The sequence below is a fragment of the Taudactylus pleione genome, unplaced genomic scaffold (assembly GCF_031769625.1).
Source record: "Taudactylus pleione unplaced genomic scaffold, aTauple2 ptg001285l, whole genome shotgun sequence".
Lineage (NCBI taxonomy): Eukaryota > Metazoa > Chordata > Amphibia > Anura > Myobatrachidae > Taudactylus > Taudactylus pleione.
In genome coordinates, this window is record NW_028285685.1 from 153,120 (window position 1) to 173,287 (window position 20,168).

At 45.3% G+C, this 20,168-nt stretch overlaps 1 protein-coding gene across 1 annotated transcript in view; it reads left to right on the forward strand.

Annotated features, from left to right (window-relative positions):
* LOC148443391 (uncharacterized) overlaps positions 1–19,869 on the forward strand; it is an 89,136-nt gene extending 69,267 nt beyond the window's left edge. Inside the window, exons 12-18 of the mRNA XM_088462892.1 lie at positions 6,182–6,269; positions 6,965–7,113; positions 11,883–12,074; positions 12,600–12,723; positions 12,841–12,938; positions 13,098–13,641; positions 17,523–19,869. Coding sequence (XP_088319018.1) covers positions 6,182–6,269; positions 6,965–7,113; positions 11,883–12,074; positions 12,600–12,723; positions 12,841–12,938; positions 13,098–13,641; positions 17,523–18,469 — 2,142 coding nt within the window. The 3' untranslated portion in view covers positions 18,470–19,869. The remainder of the gene's footprint in view (positions 1–6,181; positions 6,270–6,964; positions 7,114–11,882; positions 12,075–12,599; positions 12,724–12,840; positions 12,939–13,097; positions 13,642–17,522) is intronic.
* Positions 19,870–20,168: the final 299 nt, after the last annotated feature.

Sequence of the window (20,168 nt, forward strand, 5' to 3'; positions counted from 1 at the left end):
CCAGTGGCCATTTTCTCTCTGTGGTGCTGCAGAACTCTTAGGATGTCAGTGAGCCCAGTCCCCCTGCGTACCTGGCCATTTTGGGTGAGTGTACACAGCGCTATAGCCTTCCCAGACACTGAATCTGGGCAGTTGAATGTAGCGACATTGTGCAGTATATTATATGTCATGCAAATGTATGTATATATATTTTTCTGCATTGTATGTGACTTATGCTAGTGTTGACTGTCTGCTTTTTCTCTCACCTGTCAGTGTATATCTATCCCTTTTCTTTATCTGCCCTAATACAGGTGTACCTGGGGTGGTTCTGAGACCTCACATATATATATTTGTTAATATCTGTGAGGTTTGTCACATACTGTTGCGTGCTGCACGTTGCCATATTTTAGATGGAACTGTGAGTTGCATACGCTGATAATGGGTCCCTGCAGCTAATCTTAGCGTCAGTCAGGACCGGTATGGCGCTGCTTAATATTTCCGTCAAGATAGTCAGATATATCTGACCAGGAGATTGCACACGATACTGCACCCATTATTGCTATCCTGCAAGTCATAGCCTGCAGGAATTAGTGCGGAGGATTTTAACTCAGAAAGGTTTATGTATGCGGCACCATCTGGTGCGGGGCCCCTTGCACGACCCCCTTAAAGGGCGGTTTATTTCTCAGGATCCTCTCCTTTGAGGATCGCCGGGCGGGCCCCATTGTCGTCACTCGCTTGGAGTTACTTCACCATACTGCCCTTTTGAACTCGGGGTATCTCGCAATTTCTTGCAATTTACCCCTGTGCAACAGACTGTCGCTCCCCGCCGGGGTTTTTCACAGTACATGAATTACCTCCGATACCACATCGGTCTGTCATTCCCCTTGCAGGGATTACCACAACGGCCACCCTGGTGGATGTCGTTTTATACGAAATACTAATTGGCGTGATATACGCCCTGTGGTTACTGACCAGTGGCTCTGCCGTGAACTGGATGGTATATTCGGCTCTTTCCCTCTCACATGGGGGGAGCCGATTTCAAGTATTATTATCCCTGCTTTGGGGCTGGTAGCCAGGTTCATTCTGGATATAGAGAATGTCGATCCTGCACCTGTATCATACATCTCCCGTTTTCTGCCCAGCGGGTGGATCTCATAGCGGGAGTCTGGCTGTCGCCAGATACGAGGAGTCACAAAGGCCTCCTGTTTCCCATTCCCTGAGGGTCCTCACAAGTAATGGAAATCCCCTTCTGGGATGGATTTGTATGTTAATCATCGGGTTACAGGCATTAATACGCCTCCCATCCCAGCCTGGACGGATTTTACGGATCCGTAGGTGGTAACTTTGCCTGAAATCAATGTACTCGTTTTCAGGGCCTGTTGCCCGTCCTACCATGGCCATCGCATGGTGATGCTTTTGTGATGTTTTTCCCCTCCAACACGTCTGAGGTTCAAATATCTTTTGCCGCTCACATAAAATATGCAGTGGTCATATGTGGGATTACCTCATGGGATGCCGGTCTTCTAACTTTCAGGGTTTCGGCGGCGTCTGTATCCGCCGCAGTACCCTATGGCTGCGTTATGGGAAAGCAGAGGTGCACACTCCTTCCATGGGGAAGATCTTGTTTGGTCCTGACAAGATCGTTGCATCATTGGCAGTATCACTAATGGAGAGATACCGTCTTTAGCTACTCCCACTACATTCGGACTAACTCTGTTAAGTCTTTTTGTCCTCAGGGTCAGCCTAAAGGCCTGTTTTTTCCTAGGCTGTCGGCCTCCATGGGGGCCACCATATCCAGTACTGAGCAGTCCTGGACTTCCGGACGACCCTGTTTCTACACCTGAGGATATACCCTCAGCCTGACGGGACAGGTCTACATCTGGGGAATTTCCAGAGTGAGGTACTGATTCTCAACGGCCTCTCATTGCTCAGGCAGCCTCCTCACAGGCATTGCTACACGGGCCCTTCTTCAGACCTGATCAGGGCCTTACAATCCCAGAAAGCTATACAGTCTTTGTGGTAAGCAGAGCTATTTCACTATCTCAGTGAGGGACTGGTTGTTCTACTTTCTTTCTGGGGCGGTGACCGACTGGTCCTCATTTGCCTATACTCCTGTCTCAAATCCCTGAATCAGATTCCAACGGTGCCTGGACTCAGGTGGAATCGTCCATGCTCCATCATATGACGTTTGGAACCTGGGGATTTTAGGGTATATCTGAGTATTCAGGATACGTACCTACGGGTACGTACAGAGCCCTCTCGTCAGCATGGGTTCAGGTTTGCTGTGCCACAGCAACACTTGTAATTTTCGGGCTCTGCCTTTTGGGACTGTCCTCAACTCCACCGGGGTTTACCAGCCTTATGGATTTTCTGACAGTTCACCTGTTCAGGGTATCCGAATGCTCCTTTCTCTGGACGGTCTCCTGCTTTTAGCAGGATCACCAAGGTACTTTACCGCCAGGTCAGGATAACCGTGGCTTCTTCTCGGCACAGATAATAAGTCAACGGAGAAAAAGTCCTCCCTACATCCCTCACAGGGTTTTCTTCATCTGGGAGCACTGCTGGATTCTCAGACTCTGAGAATTTTTCTGGCGTAAGATAAGATCTCCACTCTTCAACTTGGAGTGTGCGGATATCTACGCATTCGACATATGTCATTACTCTTTGTGATGCGCGGTCTACCAGAGTGTCTACCTTTTGGTAGGGTGGAATGTGCTCAGTTCCATTCCAGGCCTTGCCATAATTGACTCCCCTCCAGATGGATCGAGTTTTTCCCATCGGATCGCTGTTCGAACGATGATACTTTCTCCGGAGGCAAGTTGGTCTCTGTCCGGGTGGCTATGGCCATCTCGTCCAGGGTGTTCTTTGCTACAGACAGTGTCTGGTCCGCATTCGTTTCGGGGCAGTTGGACGTCTGTCGTTTCTGCCCTGCCACTTAACTTGTTGATACTTTAGGCTGTCTTGGACCTTCACTCTGGCCTAACCCATATGTCACGGTAAACCTGAATAGGTTCAGTCTGACAGTGTCACAACAGTGACTTCCATCTAGGCAACACTGGTAGTTGGGTGGCAATGTCAGGTATGTCATCCATTCTGACATAGTCCAAGGGTCTTCTCCTGGCCAACTCTGCAGTGTTTATTCCCGGAGCTCTCCATTGGGAAGCGGGCTTCCTCAGCCGTCGCGACGTGCATCCCGGGGACTAGTCTCTTCTCCAAGAGAGGTTTCAGCTCCTGGTGAGCAGAGGGGGCCTCCCTGAGGGGATTGATCCTCATGGCCTTCTGACTTGATCACACATTACCGGTGTTACAGTCCAGCTCCAGGAGTACTGAAGCTACCTTCAGTGACTCTTTGTCAGTGAAGTGGTCCTTCCACTTTGTGTACCTGTGTCCTCCGGTCTCCCTTCTTCCTCGAGGTCTTCGGAAGTTTAATTCGAGACGGAGGGGCTTTCCTTCTGGGGGCTCCAGTTCGTCCCAGACATCACTGGTACTAAGATTTTCGGAGTCTCCTCATCGATACTCCGTTCCTACTGCTTCACTATCTGGACCTGTTGTCTCAGGGTCCTTGTTTTTCCCTGGACCTGGATCGTTTGTCTTTGACTGCGCCCCTACTGTGGTCCTAGGGCTTCCCTGGCTCTGTCTTCATTGAGATGTTTAGAGCAGATAGGCCAGACTTTGCTGGGATCTACCACAGACTGTGGCATACATAATTCTTATGGTATCGTACCTGTCGATACGATCCTCCGGTGTCCAGGATTTTCAGATATTCTGGCATTCCTTCCGGCTGGCTTGGGTTTCACCCTTGGCCTGGCCTTCCTGACAGTGCGGATCTCTACACTGTCGGTATGGTTAAGATATGGAATTGCTCCGCTCTGGTATCCAGTTCATCCTTTGGAGTGTTTTCTGGATTATGCCTCCACTTGTCCTCCCTAGGGACTCCTGGGGAGTTAGTAGTGGTTCTTTGTTCCCTCTGGGGACAGTCAATGGAACCGCTGGTTGTGATAGCCATTACATGGTCTATTGTTTAAGCTTTCTCTCTCTCAGGGTGTTTAAATCAACCAGGAGAGTGTCTGAATTGGGAGCGTTCTCATGTGGCTCCCTCTTCTGGAGGGCATCATGTCAGGGTGTGAGTTGCTCTCGCCCTGTGTTTCTTCTTAATGTGGTTTTTAGGTTCCATATTATTCTGGAACTTATGGTACGGCCATTCAGTCCCCAGTCTTCTCGGCTGGTGTGGCCTCATTGACTGTGGTCCGGCCTCTTTGGCTTTATATGATCCGTTCAAGTTCCTTATGGTAATCGGACTCCTTATTGGTGGTCTGCGGTTTCTGGTTTTCACAGGAAACGATGGCCGGCCTATAATGAAATGTTGGCTGGATGGCCTCGTATGTCTTCCTCAGGGGCCTACCCATGGGTAGGCATTTCTGTCGTTGAGGCTTGTTTTTTCTCGGGCCATGTAACCCTCGTGGGCGGCTCGTTGTGGCGCCTCGGCTGTTTTGCCTTACTAGGTGTTCACGTGGTTTTCTGTCCATACCTTTTTAAGGTTCTAGGCATTGGTTTCCTTTGCCTCTCAGGATGCTTCCTTTTTGGCGACGGATTCTCCTCTCAGCACAGGAGCGTCCCCACCCTTGGTTGAACTGCTTTGGGACATCCCCAAGGTCAACCCTGTGGACCCCCTATGGACCCTGAAGTAGAAAACAAGAGATATGGTAAGAACTTACCTTTTGTTATCTCTGTTTCTACGAAGTCCATAGGGTCCACAGGGCGCCCACCCTGACGCACCTGGCTTCATATGGGCTGTGTTACTGGTCACCGGTTTCCCGTCTCCTTTTCTGTGAGTATGGTTCTAGAGTGTTCCAGTTTTCTCTCTCTTTTTCTCTCCTCCTCCGGCCTTTGGCTACTTACAAACTGAGGTGCCTCTGGCTGGGGGGTGGGGTTATAGGGAGAGTGGACCCAAGTGCATCCTGGGAGCTAAAAGCTTTAACTGCGTGGTGCCCGGATTTGTTTCCCAACCTATACCCCAAGTTCAACCCTGTGGACCCTATGGACTTCGTAGAAACAGAGATAACAAAGGTAAGTTCTTACCATATCTCTTGTTTATTATTATATAGGGGAGGGGACCGTATAGTGATATATGAGGGGAAATAACACAGCTCCCAGCACACATTGATATGTGGTATTGTTACTATATAGGGGAGATGGGACTGTCCAGTGATATATGAGGGGGAATAACACAGCTCCCAGCACACACATATCAGTGTGGTATTATTATTATATAGGGGAGAGGAGACTATGGGCCTGATTCAGAGCCGTTCGCTATTTGCGGTCGTTCGTTCAAAAACAAGGGGTGGCTATTCAAATGATCCGTTCGCACATTGCAGTCTGTTCACACCTCTAAGTCTGAACGAGCGAGCAAAACATACGCTCGTTTATTTGATAAAAACGCCCCCTGGCCGCACGCACCATACGTCATGTCCGCTATTTATTAGATTAATCGAGTACATCGTACAGCGTATGAACTGCTCGCTATTCTTGTGGTTGGTGTTTTCAACCGCTATTTTGCGAGCAGTTCTGAGTTAAAAAAAAACAAGTGACGTGGTCAATGACGCTGCTGTATTAATTATGCACTCCCTTAAAACGCCCGTTTTGACCTTTAAGCACGCCTGCGTTCGAATTCCACTCCCCCGTTTTCAAGCACCTTCCCCTGTTACCACCCACATACGCCTCATTCTGTCACTCAAAAAAGCAGGTACTCGCTACATAGCGTACAAACGATTTGCGGCCGCACTGACTGGTTCGCGCATGCGTACTAAAAACCGTACGCATGCGCAGATGTGCGAACATCGCTCGGAACGAGCGTACTGCCGCTAGCGAGCGGCTCTGAATGAGGGCCTATGTACAGTGTTGTATGAGGTGGAATCACACAGCTTCCAGCACACACTGATATGTGGTATTACTATTATATAGGGGTGGGGACCGTACAGTGATATATGAGGGGGAATAATACAGCTCTCATCACACACTGATACGTGGTATTATTATATAGGGGAGAAGGGACTGTACAGTGATATATGAGGGGGAATAATACAGCTCTCATCACACACTGATACGTGGTATTATTATATAGGGGAGAAGGGACTGTACAGTGATATATGAGGGGGAATAATACAGCTCTCATCACACACTGATACGTGGTATTATTATATAGGGGAGAAGGGACTGTACAGTACACATCAATTATGCAATTTTCCTCCACTTTGCAATTTATCACTCCAAAAATGACATATCATTATTGGGTAAGTTGCGTTATTTAAAAAATTCATATTGCCAAATAAGTCCTTAAGGAGGGTGTCCCATTGTTTCTTAACTAAGTCCTGACATTTTTCCTTTATATAGGGATTTTCCCCAACTTTTCACCTGCTTAGGAGGTTATAATAAAGTCGCAAAAAAAGTTATGTAGAATTCGCACCCGTGAAAAACGCATCTAATAGGATTGCGTGATAAGTATATATTTGCATCATAGGCCATTTTTCATGAAAAAGAAGCATATCGTGTCTAATTGAATTCTCCTCTTAATGTGATTGTGGGCATGACAATCTAAAATTTTGTGGAATGATATAACAAAAGCCATAAATAATAATTCTCTTTAATTAATCCCTTTGTAACAAAATTAAAGTTGAGCAATTTGAATAAAAGAAGTGTCTGGGAGGAACAATGCTCCTGGGACCTTACCGTTTTATATTTCCGGGTTTAAACTGCAAAGAATTGTCAGCCGGCTAATTCTAGCCCCCAGCCGCCAGTTGTGGTGGTTTGTCCTTAGCAACATAGGATTGTGTGACTGCGTCTGAGGCGCCTTATGTAGCTGGATCTGAGAAACACTGACCAGATCTCCATAGCTCGGGGAGGAGGGCTTACTGGTCACATGGTGTTTCCTATCTGAGTATGTGACATGTACTCTGATATTTATTGTAAATAATATTTTCATTCTTAGATAATTCAGCTGTAAGGAACCAGAGAGTCTACACTAGACTTCACGTGAGAGTCCTGTATAAATTACTGAGGATGGACAATGACAAGAGTCACATGACTGAGAGAATAATAGATCTCACCCTGGAGATCATCTACCTGCTGACTGGGGAGGTGAGAGGATCTGGGAGTGTCACAGTGACATCACTTTTACCTATACAATACAGGTTCATGACTGGGGAGGTGAGGGAATCTGGGAGTTTCACAGTGACATCACTATTACCTATACAATACAGGTTCATGACTGGGGAGGTGAGGGAATCTGGGAGTTTCACAGTGACATCACTATTACCTATACTAATAATACAGGGACATGAAAAGGAAGGTGAAGGGGATATAGGAGTGTCACAGTGACATCACTTTTATCTACAGTGCATCCGGAAAATATTCACAACACTTCAAATTTTTCCACATTTTGTTATGTTACAGTCTTATTCCAAAATGGAATAACTAAATTTTTGCCCTCAAAATTCTACACACAATACCCCATAATGAGAACGAGTAAAACATTTTTTTTAGATATTTGAAAATGTAATTAAAAAAACGCCAGCAACAGACCGGCATCTCGCACCCTTCGCGGCCCACACTGAGCCCAAATTCGCAGGATTTTGCTCGCAGCCCTACGGGGCTGCGAACAAAATTACGCAAATTCGGGCTGCCGTAAGTGCGGCCATTGCCGCGATGACTTGCACTGGTGACATCATCACGGCTAATTGGATCGACCTCTAAAGCTGCATACACACACAACGATTTTGTTACCAACGATTTTATGAACAATTATCTGTCAGATTTTTTAAAGTGTAATGAACGATTTCTACTTCAGGGTCCATAGGGGGTCCACAGGGTTGACCTTGGGGGTATAGCTGGATCTGGATCCACGGGCACCACGCAGTTAAAGCTTTTCCTGCTCCCAGGATGCACTTGGGTCCATCCTCTATACCCCGCCCCCGAGCCACAGACACCTCAGTTTTAGTTGGTGCCCGGCTGGAGTCGGGTCACCCTGCAGGAGCAGCCCCTAAGCTTATCTTTAAAGAAGAAACGTTTTTATTTTTTCTTGTTTTTTACACTCTTCAGAGTGGCAGCATCAGACTGTCCATTAGGACGCTTATGCTGCCTCTCTTACACCCCGCTGGCGCCGCGACGCCAGTACAGATCTGGGGATCGCGGCGGGACACCAGAGTCTGTACTAGCCGGGCTCTGGGGACTCCCTTCGACTGCTGCCGGAAGCGCTGGGAATCAGGTAAGCCGCGGGTCGCCGAGTGTGGTGGCCCGCGGTTACTAAATGCAGTCGGATGCCTCCGGTCTCTGAGGAGGCATGCCCCGCATGACCGCTAGACCACCAGGGTGTCAGGCTGGCAGCGGGAACCGGCAACTCTGGGGTTAATTGCTAGCCAGGGGAGGCAGCCTTCGCTGTCTAGCGGCTCCTCCCCTCAGCTCAGCGCGCCTTCGCTCTTGTGTGCTGGCGTCGCTGTGCTGCTCTTATCTTGCGGCCACTCCTCCTCTGAGGTCTCTGGCGGCCATCTTCTTTTGGCAAAGCATCGCAGATCTCCCAGGCGGTTCAAGTGGTCCGGTCCCCCTGTGTACCTCTCCCCTGCTAAAGGACAGTGTACACAGCGCTATAGCCATCCCAGACACTGAATCTGGGCGGTTGATTGTAGCAAAAGGTGCAGTGAGTATATCTTCTCTGTATTGTATGAGACTTTTGCTAGTGCTGCCTGTCTGTGACTTAGTTCTACTTACTGTCAGCTTATACCTATCCCTTTCCTTCTCCTACGGCCCGGGCAGGTGTGTGGGGGAGGGGCGTTTTTCTGTGTATCTCACTTATATAAATCAAAGTATTTGTGAGGTCAGTCACATACAGCGGTGTGCTACTCAGTACCATTTTATGGGCTGTTTGTGTTGCATACTTGGGAGTGCACAGGTGTTATACGCCTCACCTCTTCTCTGTGATACATACAGTCAGGTGCATAAATATTGGGACATTGACAGAATTCTCATATTTTGGCCTCTATTCACCACCACAACGGCTTTGAAATAAAACAAACAAGATGTGCTTTAACTGCAGACTTTCAGATTTAATTTGAGGGTAATTACATCCAAATCAGGTGAACGGTGTAGGAATTACAACGGTTTCTGTATGTGCCTCCCACTTTTTAAGGGGCCAAAAGTAATGGGACTATCAACTCAAAAGCTATTTCATGGACAGGTGTGGGCTATTCCCTCGTTATTTCATTATCAATTAAGCAGGTAAAAGGTCGAGTTGATTCTTGGTGTGACATTTGCATTTGGAATCAGTTGCTGTCGACTCTCAATATGAGATCCAAAGAGCTGTCACTATCAGTGAAGCAAGCCATCATTAGGCTGAAAAATCAAAACAAACCCATCAGAGAGATAGCAAAAACATTAGGTGTGGCCAAATCAACTGTTTGGAACATTCTTAAAAAGAAAGAACGCATCGGAGAGCTCAGCAACACCAAAAGACCCGGAAGACCACGGAAATCAACTGTGGTGGATGGCAGTAGAATTATTTCCCTGGTGAAGAAAAACCCGTTCACAACAGTTGGCCAAATCAAGAACACTCTCCAGGAGGTAGGTGTGTATGTGTCAAAGTCAACAATCAAGAGAAGATTTCACAAGTGTGAATATAGAGGGTTCACCACAAGATGTAAACCATTGGTGAGCCTCAAAAACAGGAAGACCAGATTAGAGTTTGCCAAACAACATCTAAAAAAGCCATTACAGTTCTGGAACAACATCCTATGGACAGATGAGACAAAGATCAACTTGTACCAGAGTGATGGGAAGCGAAGGGTATGGAGAAGGAAAGGAACTGCTCATGATCCAAAACATACCACCTCATCAGTGAAGCATGGTGGTGGTAGTGTCATGGTGTGGGCATGTATGGCTGCCAATGGAACTGGTTCCCTTCTATTTATTGATGATGTGACTGCTGACAAAAGCAGCAGAATGAATTCTGAAGTGTTTCGGGCAATATTATATGCTCATATTCAGTCAAATGCTTCAGAACTCATTGGACGGCACTTCACAGTGCAGATGGACAATGACCCGAAGCATACTGCAAAAGCAACCAAAGAGTTTTTTAAGGCTAAAAAGTGGAATGTTATGCAATGGCCAAGTCAATCCCCTGACCTGAATCCGATTGAACATGCATTTCACTTGATGAAGACAAAACTGAAGGGAAAATACCCCAAGAACAAGCAGGAACTGAAGACATTTGCAGTAGAGGCCTGGCAGAGCATCACCAGGGATGAAACCCAGCGTCTGGTGATGTCTATACGTTCCAGACTTCAGGCTGTAATTGCCTGCAAAGGATTTGCAACAAAGTATTAAAAAGTGAAAGTTTGATTTAGGATTGTTTAGTTTGTCCCATTACTCTTGGCCCCTTAAAAAGTGGGAGGCACATATAGACACCGTTGTAATTCCTACACCGTTAACCTGATTTGGATGTAATTACCCTCAAATTAAATCTGAAAGTCTGCAGTTAAAGCACATCTTGTTTGTTTCATTTAAAAGCCATTGTGGTGGTGAATAGAGGCCAAAATATGAGAATTCTGTCAATGTCCCAATATTTATGCACCTGACTGTATATCTATAGATCTACAGGGACATGACTGATAAGGTGAGGGGATCTGGGAGTGTCAGTGACATCACTTATATCCATACTAATAGTACAGGGACATGACTGGGGAGGTGAGGGGATTTGGGAGTGTCACAGTGACATTAATTATAGCTATAGTTATAATACAGGGACATGAGGTAAGGTGAGGGGATTTGGGAGTGTCACAGTGACATCACTTATATCTATACTAATAATACAGGGACATGACTGGGGAGGTAAGAAAGGCCTGGGAATGTCACAGTGACTTCACTTATATCTATAGTAATAATACAGGGCCATGACTGGGGAGGTGAGGGGATCTGGGAGTGTCACAGTGACATCACATATCTATAGTAATGATACAGGGACATGACTGGGGAGGTGAGGGGATCTGGGAATGTCACAGTGACATCACATATCTATAGTAATAATACAGGGACATGACTGGGGAGGTGAGAGGGTCTGGGAGTATCCCAGTGACATCACTTATATCTATAGTAATAATATAGGGATATTACTGGGGAGGTGAGGGGATCTGGGACTGTCACAGTGACATAACTTATATCTATAATAATAATACAGGGGCATGACTGGGAAAGTGAGGGGATCTGGGTGTCAGTGACATCACTTATATCTATAGTAATAATACAGGGACATGACTGGGGAGGTGAGGGGATCTTGGAGTGTCACAGTGACATCACTTTATAGTAATAATACAGGGACATGACTGGGGAGGTGAGAGGATCTGGGGGTGTCACAGTGACATCACTTATATCTATAGTAATACAGGGACATAACTGGGGAGGTGAGGATCTGGGAGTATTACAGTGACATTACTTATATCTATAGTAATACATGGACATGACTGGGGAGCTAAACTGATCTGTTACTGTCACAGTGACATCATTTATATCTATAGTTATGACAGATATATAACTGGGGAGTTGAAGGGATCTGTGAGTATCACAGTGACATCACATATCTATAGTAATAATATAGAGACATACATATTATCAGTGCATCAATACTCACAGTAGCTGGGATATATCACATTGCTCACTGGTATCATGTTTAGTTTCTTTTCTATCACAAGATGGCAGGAGATGTGGTATATTCTGTCCACTTTCCTATATATGGTAAACGGTTACAGATAGGATAGGGGTTTTATTTGTAAGACTGACCCATCTTGCATATTGTGCACTGATGACACCTAAGTAAACAGCTCCATGAGTATAATTGTACCCTTTTATTGATATCTCAAAAGGATTACACAGTAGTGAAGAAGACATCCAGTGAGTGTCAGACACCCAGCAGCCGTCCCTGTGTGTCAGGAGGACTGAGCAGGACCCAGAGCCCCATCACGGTGCCTCCACCTTACTCACTGATACATGAGAGAGACAATGACCAGAAAATCCTGGAACTCACCAAAAGGATTATTCAGCTACTGACTGGAGAGGTGACTGCTGGGAATGGGACATTATACAGTAACACCAGGGGATGTGTCTGGGTGATGACTGGAGAGGTGACTGCTGGGAATAGGACATTATACAGTAACTCCAGGGGATGTGTCTGTGTAATGACTGGGGAGGTGACTGCTGGGAATAGGACATTATACAGTAACACCAGGGGATGTGTGTGGGTGATGACTGGAGAGGTGACTGCTGGGAATGAGACATTATACAGTAACACCAGGGGATGTGTCAGGTTGATGACTGGAGAGGTGACTGCTGGGAATGGGACATTATACAGTAACACCAGGGGATGTGTCTGGGTGATGGCTGGAGAGGTGACTGCTGGGAATGGGACATTATACAGTAACGCCAGGGCATGTGTCTGGGTGATGACTGGAGAGGTGACTGCTGGAAATGGGACATTATACACTAACACCAGGGGATGTGTCTGGGTGATGCTGGAAATGGGACATTATACAGTAACACCAGGGGATGTGTCTGGGTAATGACTGTATCATTGTGTGTGTCAGGTTCCTATAAGGTGTCTGGATGTCACTGTCTATGTCTCCATGCAGGAGGGGAAGTATATAGAGGAATACAGGGGTCTGAACAAGGATGTGATGATGGAGAAACATCGGCCCCTCACATCACTGGGTAAGACGAGACTGTCATTTATTGTACACGGTCGAGCAGGTATGGGTGCCCCCTATATACACACATCATCTGATAATCACATATATACAATGTACTAAGTCACTGTGTCTCCTACAGATGGACCCAATTTCAGACATACCCCAGAGAGATGTCCCCGTCCTCTGTATTTACAGTATTGTACAGAGGAGAATCACAGGATCCCACAGGATCATCAGGTAGATGGATTTATAGTATCACCAATATACCAAAGTGACTGTCACTATATGATCCTTACAGAAACTGTGTGTGTATTATTAACCATAACTCTTTTACTTAATGTGAATTAATTTCTGACATTTTTTAAATGTTATTTTCTTGTTTTGTGGGTTACTTAGGGTGAAAGTCTGGCTAATATAAAGGCAGAAGATATAAAGGGAGAAGAAGAGACGTATGTGACTTATATGAAGGCAGAAGATAAAGAGGGAGAAGAAGAGACGTATGTGACTGATAATAAGGCAGAAGATATAAAGGGAGAAGAAGAGACGTATGTGACTGATATGAAGGCAGAAGATATAGAGGGAGAAGAAGAGGCGTATGTGACTGATATGAAGGCAGATGATGTAGAGGGAGAAGAAGAGGCTTATGTGACTGATATGAAGGCAGAAGATATAGAGGGAGAAGAAGAGGCGTATGTGACTGATATGAAGGCAGAAGATGTAGAGGGAGAAGAAGAGACGTATGTGACTGATATGAAGGCAGAAGATATAGAGGGAGAAGAAGAGACGTATGTGACTGATATGAAGGCAGAAGATGTAGAGGGAGAAGAAGAGACGTATGTGACTGATATGAAGGCTGAAAATACAGAGGGAGAACAAGAGACGTATGTGATGAGTAATCTGCAGTATAAGCATGAGGAAATCCCTACAGATATCAGCACAGGTGAGGAAAAAACACTTATTACAGTTGCTCAATCACTACAATAATGTCTTATCCTACACCCTGCTCTGTCAGTACAGACTAATAAAGAAAATGTAACTGCCCAGTTGCGGAGTCAGAAGTCATCAGCCCCTATTATACTCCTGCTCTCCCCCTCACATCATCTCGTGTTACCAGCCCAGAGGTCTGACCAGTCTCCTCCCCGCACTCTCTGGTGTATCTCATACATCAGGAGCCATCAGCCCCTATTAAACTCCTGCACTCCTCCTCCCACCATGTCACTGTGTGTTACCAGCCCGGAGATCTGACCAGTGTCCACCCTACACTCTCTGGTATTTCTCATACATTAGGAGCCATCAGCCTCTAATATACTCCTGCTCTCTCCCTCACATCATGTCGTGTTACCAGCCCAGAGATCTGACCAGTCCCCCCCCCCCCCCCCACTCTCTGGTGTATCTCATACATCAGGAGCCATCAGCGCCTATTATACTCCTGCTCTCTCCCTCACATCCTGTCACTTTGTGTTACCAGCCCAGAGATCTGACCAGTCTCCTCCCCACACTCTCTGGTGTATCTCATACATCATGAGCCATCAGCCTCTATTATACTCCTGTTCTCCTCCTCAGCCCAGAGATCTGACCAGTCTCCTCACCACACATTACTACTATACACCCCCTTATGTGCTGTTTATACCCCTCACCCACAGTACATGCTGCACATTACTACTATACACCCCCTTATGTGCTGTCTATACCCCTCACCCACAGTGTATGCTGCACATTACTACTATACACCCCCTTATGTGCTGTCTATACTCCTCACCTACATTATATGCTGCACATTACTACTATACATCCCCTTATGTGCTGTCTATACCCCTCACCCACAGTGTATGCTGCACAGTACTACTATACACCCCCTTATGTGCGCCCTATACCCCTCACCCCCTTATGGGCTGTCTATACCCCTCACCTACAGTGTATGCTGCACATTACTACGATACACCCCATTATGTGCTGTCTATACCCCTCACCCACAGTATATGCTGCACATTACTACTATACACCCCCTTATGTGCTGTATATACCCCTCACCCACAATGTATGCTGCACATTACTACTATACACCCCTTATGTGCTGTCTGTACCCCTCACCCACAGTGTATGCTGCACAGTACTACTATACATCCCCTTATGTGCTGCCTATACCTCTCCCCCACAGTATATGCTGCACAGTACTACTATACACCCCCTTATGTGCTGTCTATACCCCTCACCCACAGTATATGCTGCACATTACTACTATACACCCCCTTATGTGCTGTCTATACCCCTCACCCACAGTATATGCTGCACATTACTACTATACACCCCCTTATGTGCTGTCTATACCCCTCACCCACAATGTATGCTGCACATTACTACTATACACCCCTTATGTGCTGTCTATACCCCTCACCCACAGTATATGCTGCACATTACTACTCTACACCCCGTCTGTGCTGCCTACACCCCTCACCCACAGTATATGCTGCACATTACTACTTTACATCCCCTTATGTGCTGTCTATACCCCTCACCTACAGTATATGCTGCACATTACTACTATACACCCCCTTATGTGCTGTGTATACCCCTCACCCACAGTACATGCTGCACAGTATTACTATACACCCCTTATGTGCTGTCTATACCCCTCATCCACAGTATATGCTGCACATTACTACTCTACACCCCATTATGTACTGTCTATACCACTCACCCACAGTGTATGCTGCACATTACTACTATACACCCCCTTATGTGCTGTCTATACCCCTCACCTACAGTATATGCTGCACAGTACTACTGTATACCCCCTTATGTGCTGTCTATACCCCTCACCCACAGTGTATGCTGCACATTACTACTATACACCCCTTATGTGCTGTATATACCCCTCACCTACAGTATATACTGCACATTACTACTATACACCCCTTATGTGCTGTCTATACCCCTCACCTACAGTATATACTGCACAGTACTACTATACGCCCCCTTATGTGCTGCCTATACCCCTCACCTACAGTATATGCTGCACATTACTACTATACACCCCTTATGTGCTGTCTGTACCCCTCACCCACAGTATATGCTGCACATTACTACTATACACCCCCTTATGTGCTGTCTGTACCCCTCACCCACAGTATATGCTGCACATTACTACTATACACCCCCTTATGTGCTGTCTATACCCCTCACCCACAGTATATGCTGCACATTACTACTATACACCCCTTATGTGCTGTCTATACCCCTCACCCACAGTATATGCTATACATTACTACTGTACACCCCCTTATGTGCTGTCTATACCCCTTACCCACAGTATATGCTGCACATTACTACTATACACCCCATTATACCCCTCACCCACAGTATATGCTGCACAGTACTACTATACACCCCCTTATGTGCTGCCTATACCCCTCACCCACAGTATATGCTGCACAGTACTACTATACACCCCCTTATGTGCTGCCTATACCCCTCACCTAAAGTTTATGCTGCACATTAATACTATACACCCCCTTATGTGCTGTCTATACCCCTCACCTACAGTATATGCTGCACAGTACTACTATACACCCCCCAATGTGCTGCCTATACTTCTCACCCACAGTATATGCTGCACATTACTACTATACACCCCATTATACCTTTCACCCACAGTATATGCTGCACAGTACTACTATTCACCCCCTTATGTGCTGCCTATACCCCCCACCCACAGTATATGCTATACATTACTACTTTACACCCCCTTATGTGCTGTCTATACCCCTTACCCACAGTATATGCTGCACATTACTACTATACACCCCATTATACCCCTCACCCACAGTATATGCTGCACAGTACTACTATACACCCCCTTATGTGCTGCCTGTACCCCTCACCCACAGTATATGCTGCACAGTACTACTATACACCCCCTTATGTGCTGCCTATACCCCTCACCTAAAGTTTATGCTGCACATTAATACTATACACCCCCTTATGTGCTGTCTATACCCCTCACCTACAGTATATGCTGCACAGTACTACTATACACCCCCCAATGTGCTGCCTATACTTCTCACCCACAGTATATGCTGCACATTACTACTATACACCCCATTATACCTTTCACCCACAGTATATGCTGCACAGTACTACTATTCACCCCCTTATGTGCTACCTATACCCCCCACCCACAGTATATGCTATACATTACTACTTTACACCCCCTTATGTGCTGTCTATACCCCTTACCCACAGTATATGCTGCACATTACTACTATACACCCCATTATACCCCTCACCCACAGTATATGCTGCACAGTACTACTATACACCCCCTTATGTGCTGCCTATACCCCTCACCCACAGTATATGCTGCACAGTACTACTATACACCCCCTTATGTGCAGCCTATACCCCTCACCCACATTATGTGCTGCACATTGCCACTATACCATCCCTTAGGTGCTGTCTATACCTTTCACCCACAGTATATGCTGCACATTACTACTATACACCCCCTTATGTGCTGTCTATACCCCTCACCCACATTATGTGCTGCACATTGCCACTATACCATCCCTTAGGTGCTGTCTATACCTTTCACCCACAGTATATGCTACACAAATGTACAAACCATGAAATATCCAATGCCAACTGACGAGGGCTGTCATTGCTAGGTTATGTGATTCTCTTTATATTTTAAGACAAGAGTCATCTTTGTTATTTTGTAAATGTATCATAATTACAATCTGGAAAAAGAAACAAAACCACTAAACATTGAGAACTTAGTAATTGTAGGAATTCTATCCATACACTTTATTTTATTTCCTACAGATGGACGCACAATCAAGAATACCTCAGAAGGAGATCTCATTTTGTGTTTACATTTTAAAAAAGAAGACAACATCAGAGAGGGTTCTTCAAGAGACGTCCCCATTACTCAATATTTGCATCCAGAATGTCACAGTGCAGATATATCATCTGGTCCCTCTAATCATGAGAAATGTTCCCCTGATACCTCCAATATTGCTACACACAGTACAGCTCACCAAGGTGATAAAAACTTTTTCTGTTCTGAATGTGGGAAATTTTTCACAAGGAAAACCAGTCTTGTTACACATCAGAGATATCACACAGGGGAGAAACCATTTCCATGCTCTGAGTGTGGGAAATGTTTCACAAGGAAAACAAGTCTTGTTACACATCAGAGATGTCACGCAGGTGAGAAACCATTTCCATGCTCTGAGTGTGGGAAATGTTTCTCAAAGAAATCACATCTTGTTATACATCAGAGATATCACACAGGGGAGAAACCATTTCCATGTTCTGAGTGTGGGAAATGTTTTACAGCAAAATCAAATCTTGTTACACATCATAGAACTCACACAGGGGAAAGACCGTTTCTATGCTCTGAGTGTGGGAAATGTTTCACAGAGAAAGCAGTTCTTATTAGACATCAGAGACATCACACAGGGGAGAAACCATTTCCATGCTCTGAGTGTGGGAAATGGTTTACCCAGAAATCACTGCTTGTTACACATCAGAGAACTCACACAGGGGATAAACCTTTTCCATGCTCTGAGTGTGGGAAATGTTTAAGAAAGAAATCATCTCTTGTTACACATCAGAGACGTCACACAGGGGAGAAGCCATTTCCATGCTCGGAGTGTGGGAAATGTTTTTCACAGAAATCAAATCTTATTACACATCAAATAATACATAAAAAAAAACATGAGCTGAAAGACATAAAACATAATACTTTAAATTATTCAAATGCTTAAATTTTTTTGGGCTAATCTTTTGTGTTTTCAGTATCAGCAATAGTAGAATAGACAATAAACAGCGTCATCAGTAGACTAAACATTGGTACATTTTCCACCCAACAATCAACCTGTAATAAAAGAGAAGTATATATTTCACAATCATGTACAACAGAAGGGAACAGACATTGCAAAGAGCAGGGAGGGAAAGATGTTTTTGTGTTGCTAACCGAAAGCAAGTAGTCTTCAGTCTCCTTAAACTCTAGCCAAGAGATCCATGTGGTGATATATTCCCAATGTCAGTCCATCGTGGAGAACATCACATCTTCCATCTGATGTTATACGTATGTGATGTAATGAGTTGCTGTAATTGTCATTACCTGTGTGTGATGGGGATCAGTGAAGCATAGATTATAGTAGCACACTGCCTGTTATATACTTACACACACACAGTGCTATGTATGTCCTTTCATCACTCTGCATTTCATTCCACTGACCAATTGCCTTAGATGTAGGTCTGTGTCTTATCAGCCAGACTATATCTTACTATTCAGTCTTAGGGGGCAGCTAGCTGAGGGGGCAACTAACTGTGGTAATACACAAAGTGTAGAATAACTAAGTGGGTTTTCTAAACAAGTTAAAAAAAAAACAGTGTAACAAACATTGATCACCATCTGTGACCAGGTAACTTCATATTCAAACTTGACATTTGTTTATGTACTGTCCTACAATTTTCACCCTTTTAATCCAAAATCAACATGTTTTAAATATTGATTGTTCTAATATCACTCCATGGTATCTTCTCTAAGGCTATTACATCCGTCACTCTCCCTGTATGTCAACCCTCTGTACACATTGCCACCTCATTACTCTACTCCCCTCTTATATACACACACGAGCTTTTTCCTATATCACTCCATGGTATCTTCTCTAAGGCTATTACATCCGTTACTCTCCCTGTATGTCACCCCTCTGTACACATTGCCACCTCATTACTCTACTCCCCTCTTATATACACACATGAGCTTTTTCCTATATCACTCCATGGTATCTTCTCTAAGGCAATTACATCTGTCACTCTCCCTGTATGTCACCCCTCTGTACACATTGCTGCCTCATTACTCTACTCCCCTCTTATATACACACATGAGCTTTTTCCTATATCACTGCATGGTATCTTCTCTAAGGCTATTACTCCCATCACTCTCCCTGTATGTCACCCCTCTGTACACATTGCCACCTCATTACTCTACTCCCCTCTTATATACACACATGAGCTTTTTCCTATATCACTCCATGGTATCTTCTCTAAGGCTATTACATCCGTCACTCTCCCTGTATGTCACCCCTCTGTACACATTGCCTCCTCATTACGCTACTCCCCTCTTATATACACACATGAGCTTTTTCCTATATCACTCCATGGTATCTTCTCTAAGGCTATTACATCTGTCACTCTCCCTGTATCTCACCCCTCTGTACACATTGTCTCCTCATTACTATACTCCCCTCTTATATACACACATGAGCTTTTTCCTATATCACTCCATGGTATCTTCTCTAAGGCTATTACATACGTCACTCTCCCTGTATGTCACCCCTCTGTACACATTGCCACCTCATTACTCTACTCCCCTCTTATATACACGCATGAGCTTTTTCCTATATCACTCCATGGTATCTTCTCTAAGGCTATTACATCTGTCACTCTCCCTGTATG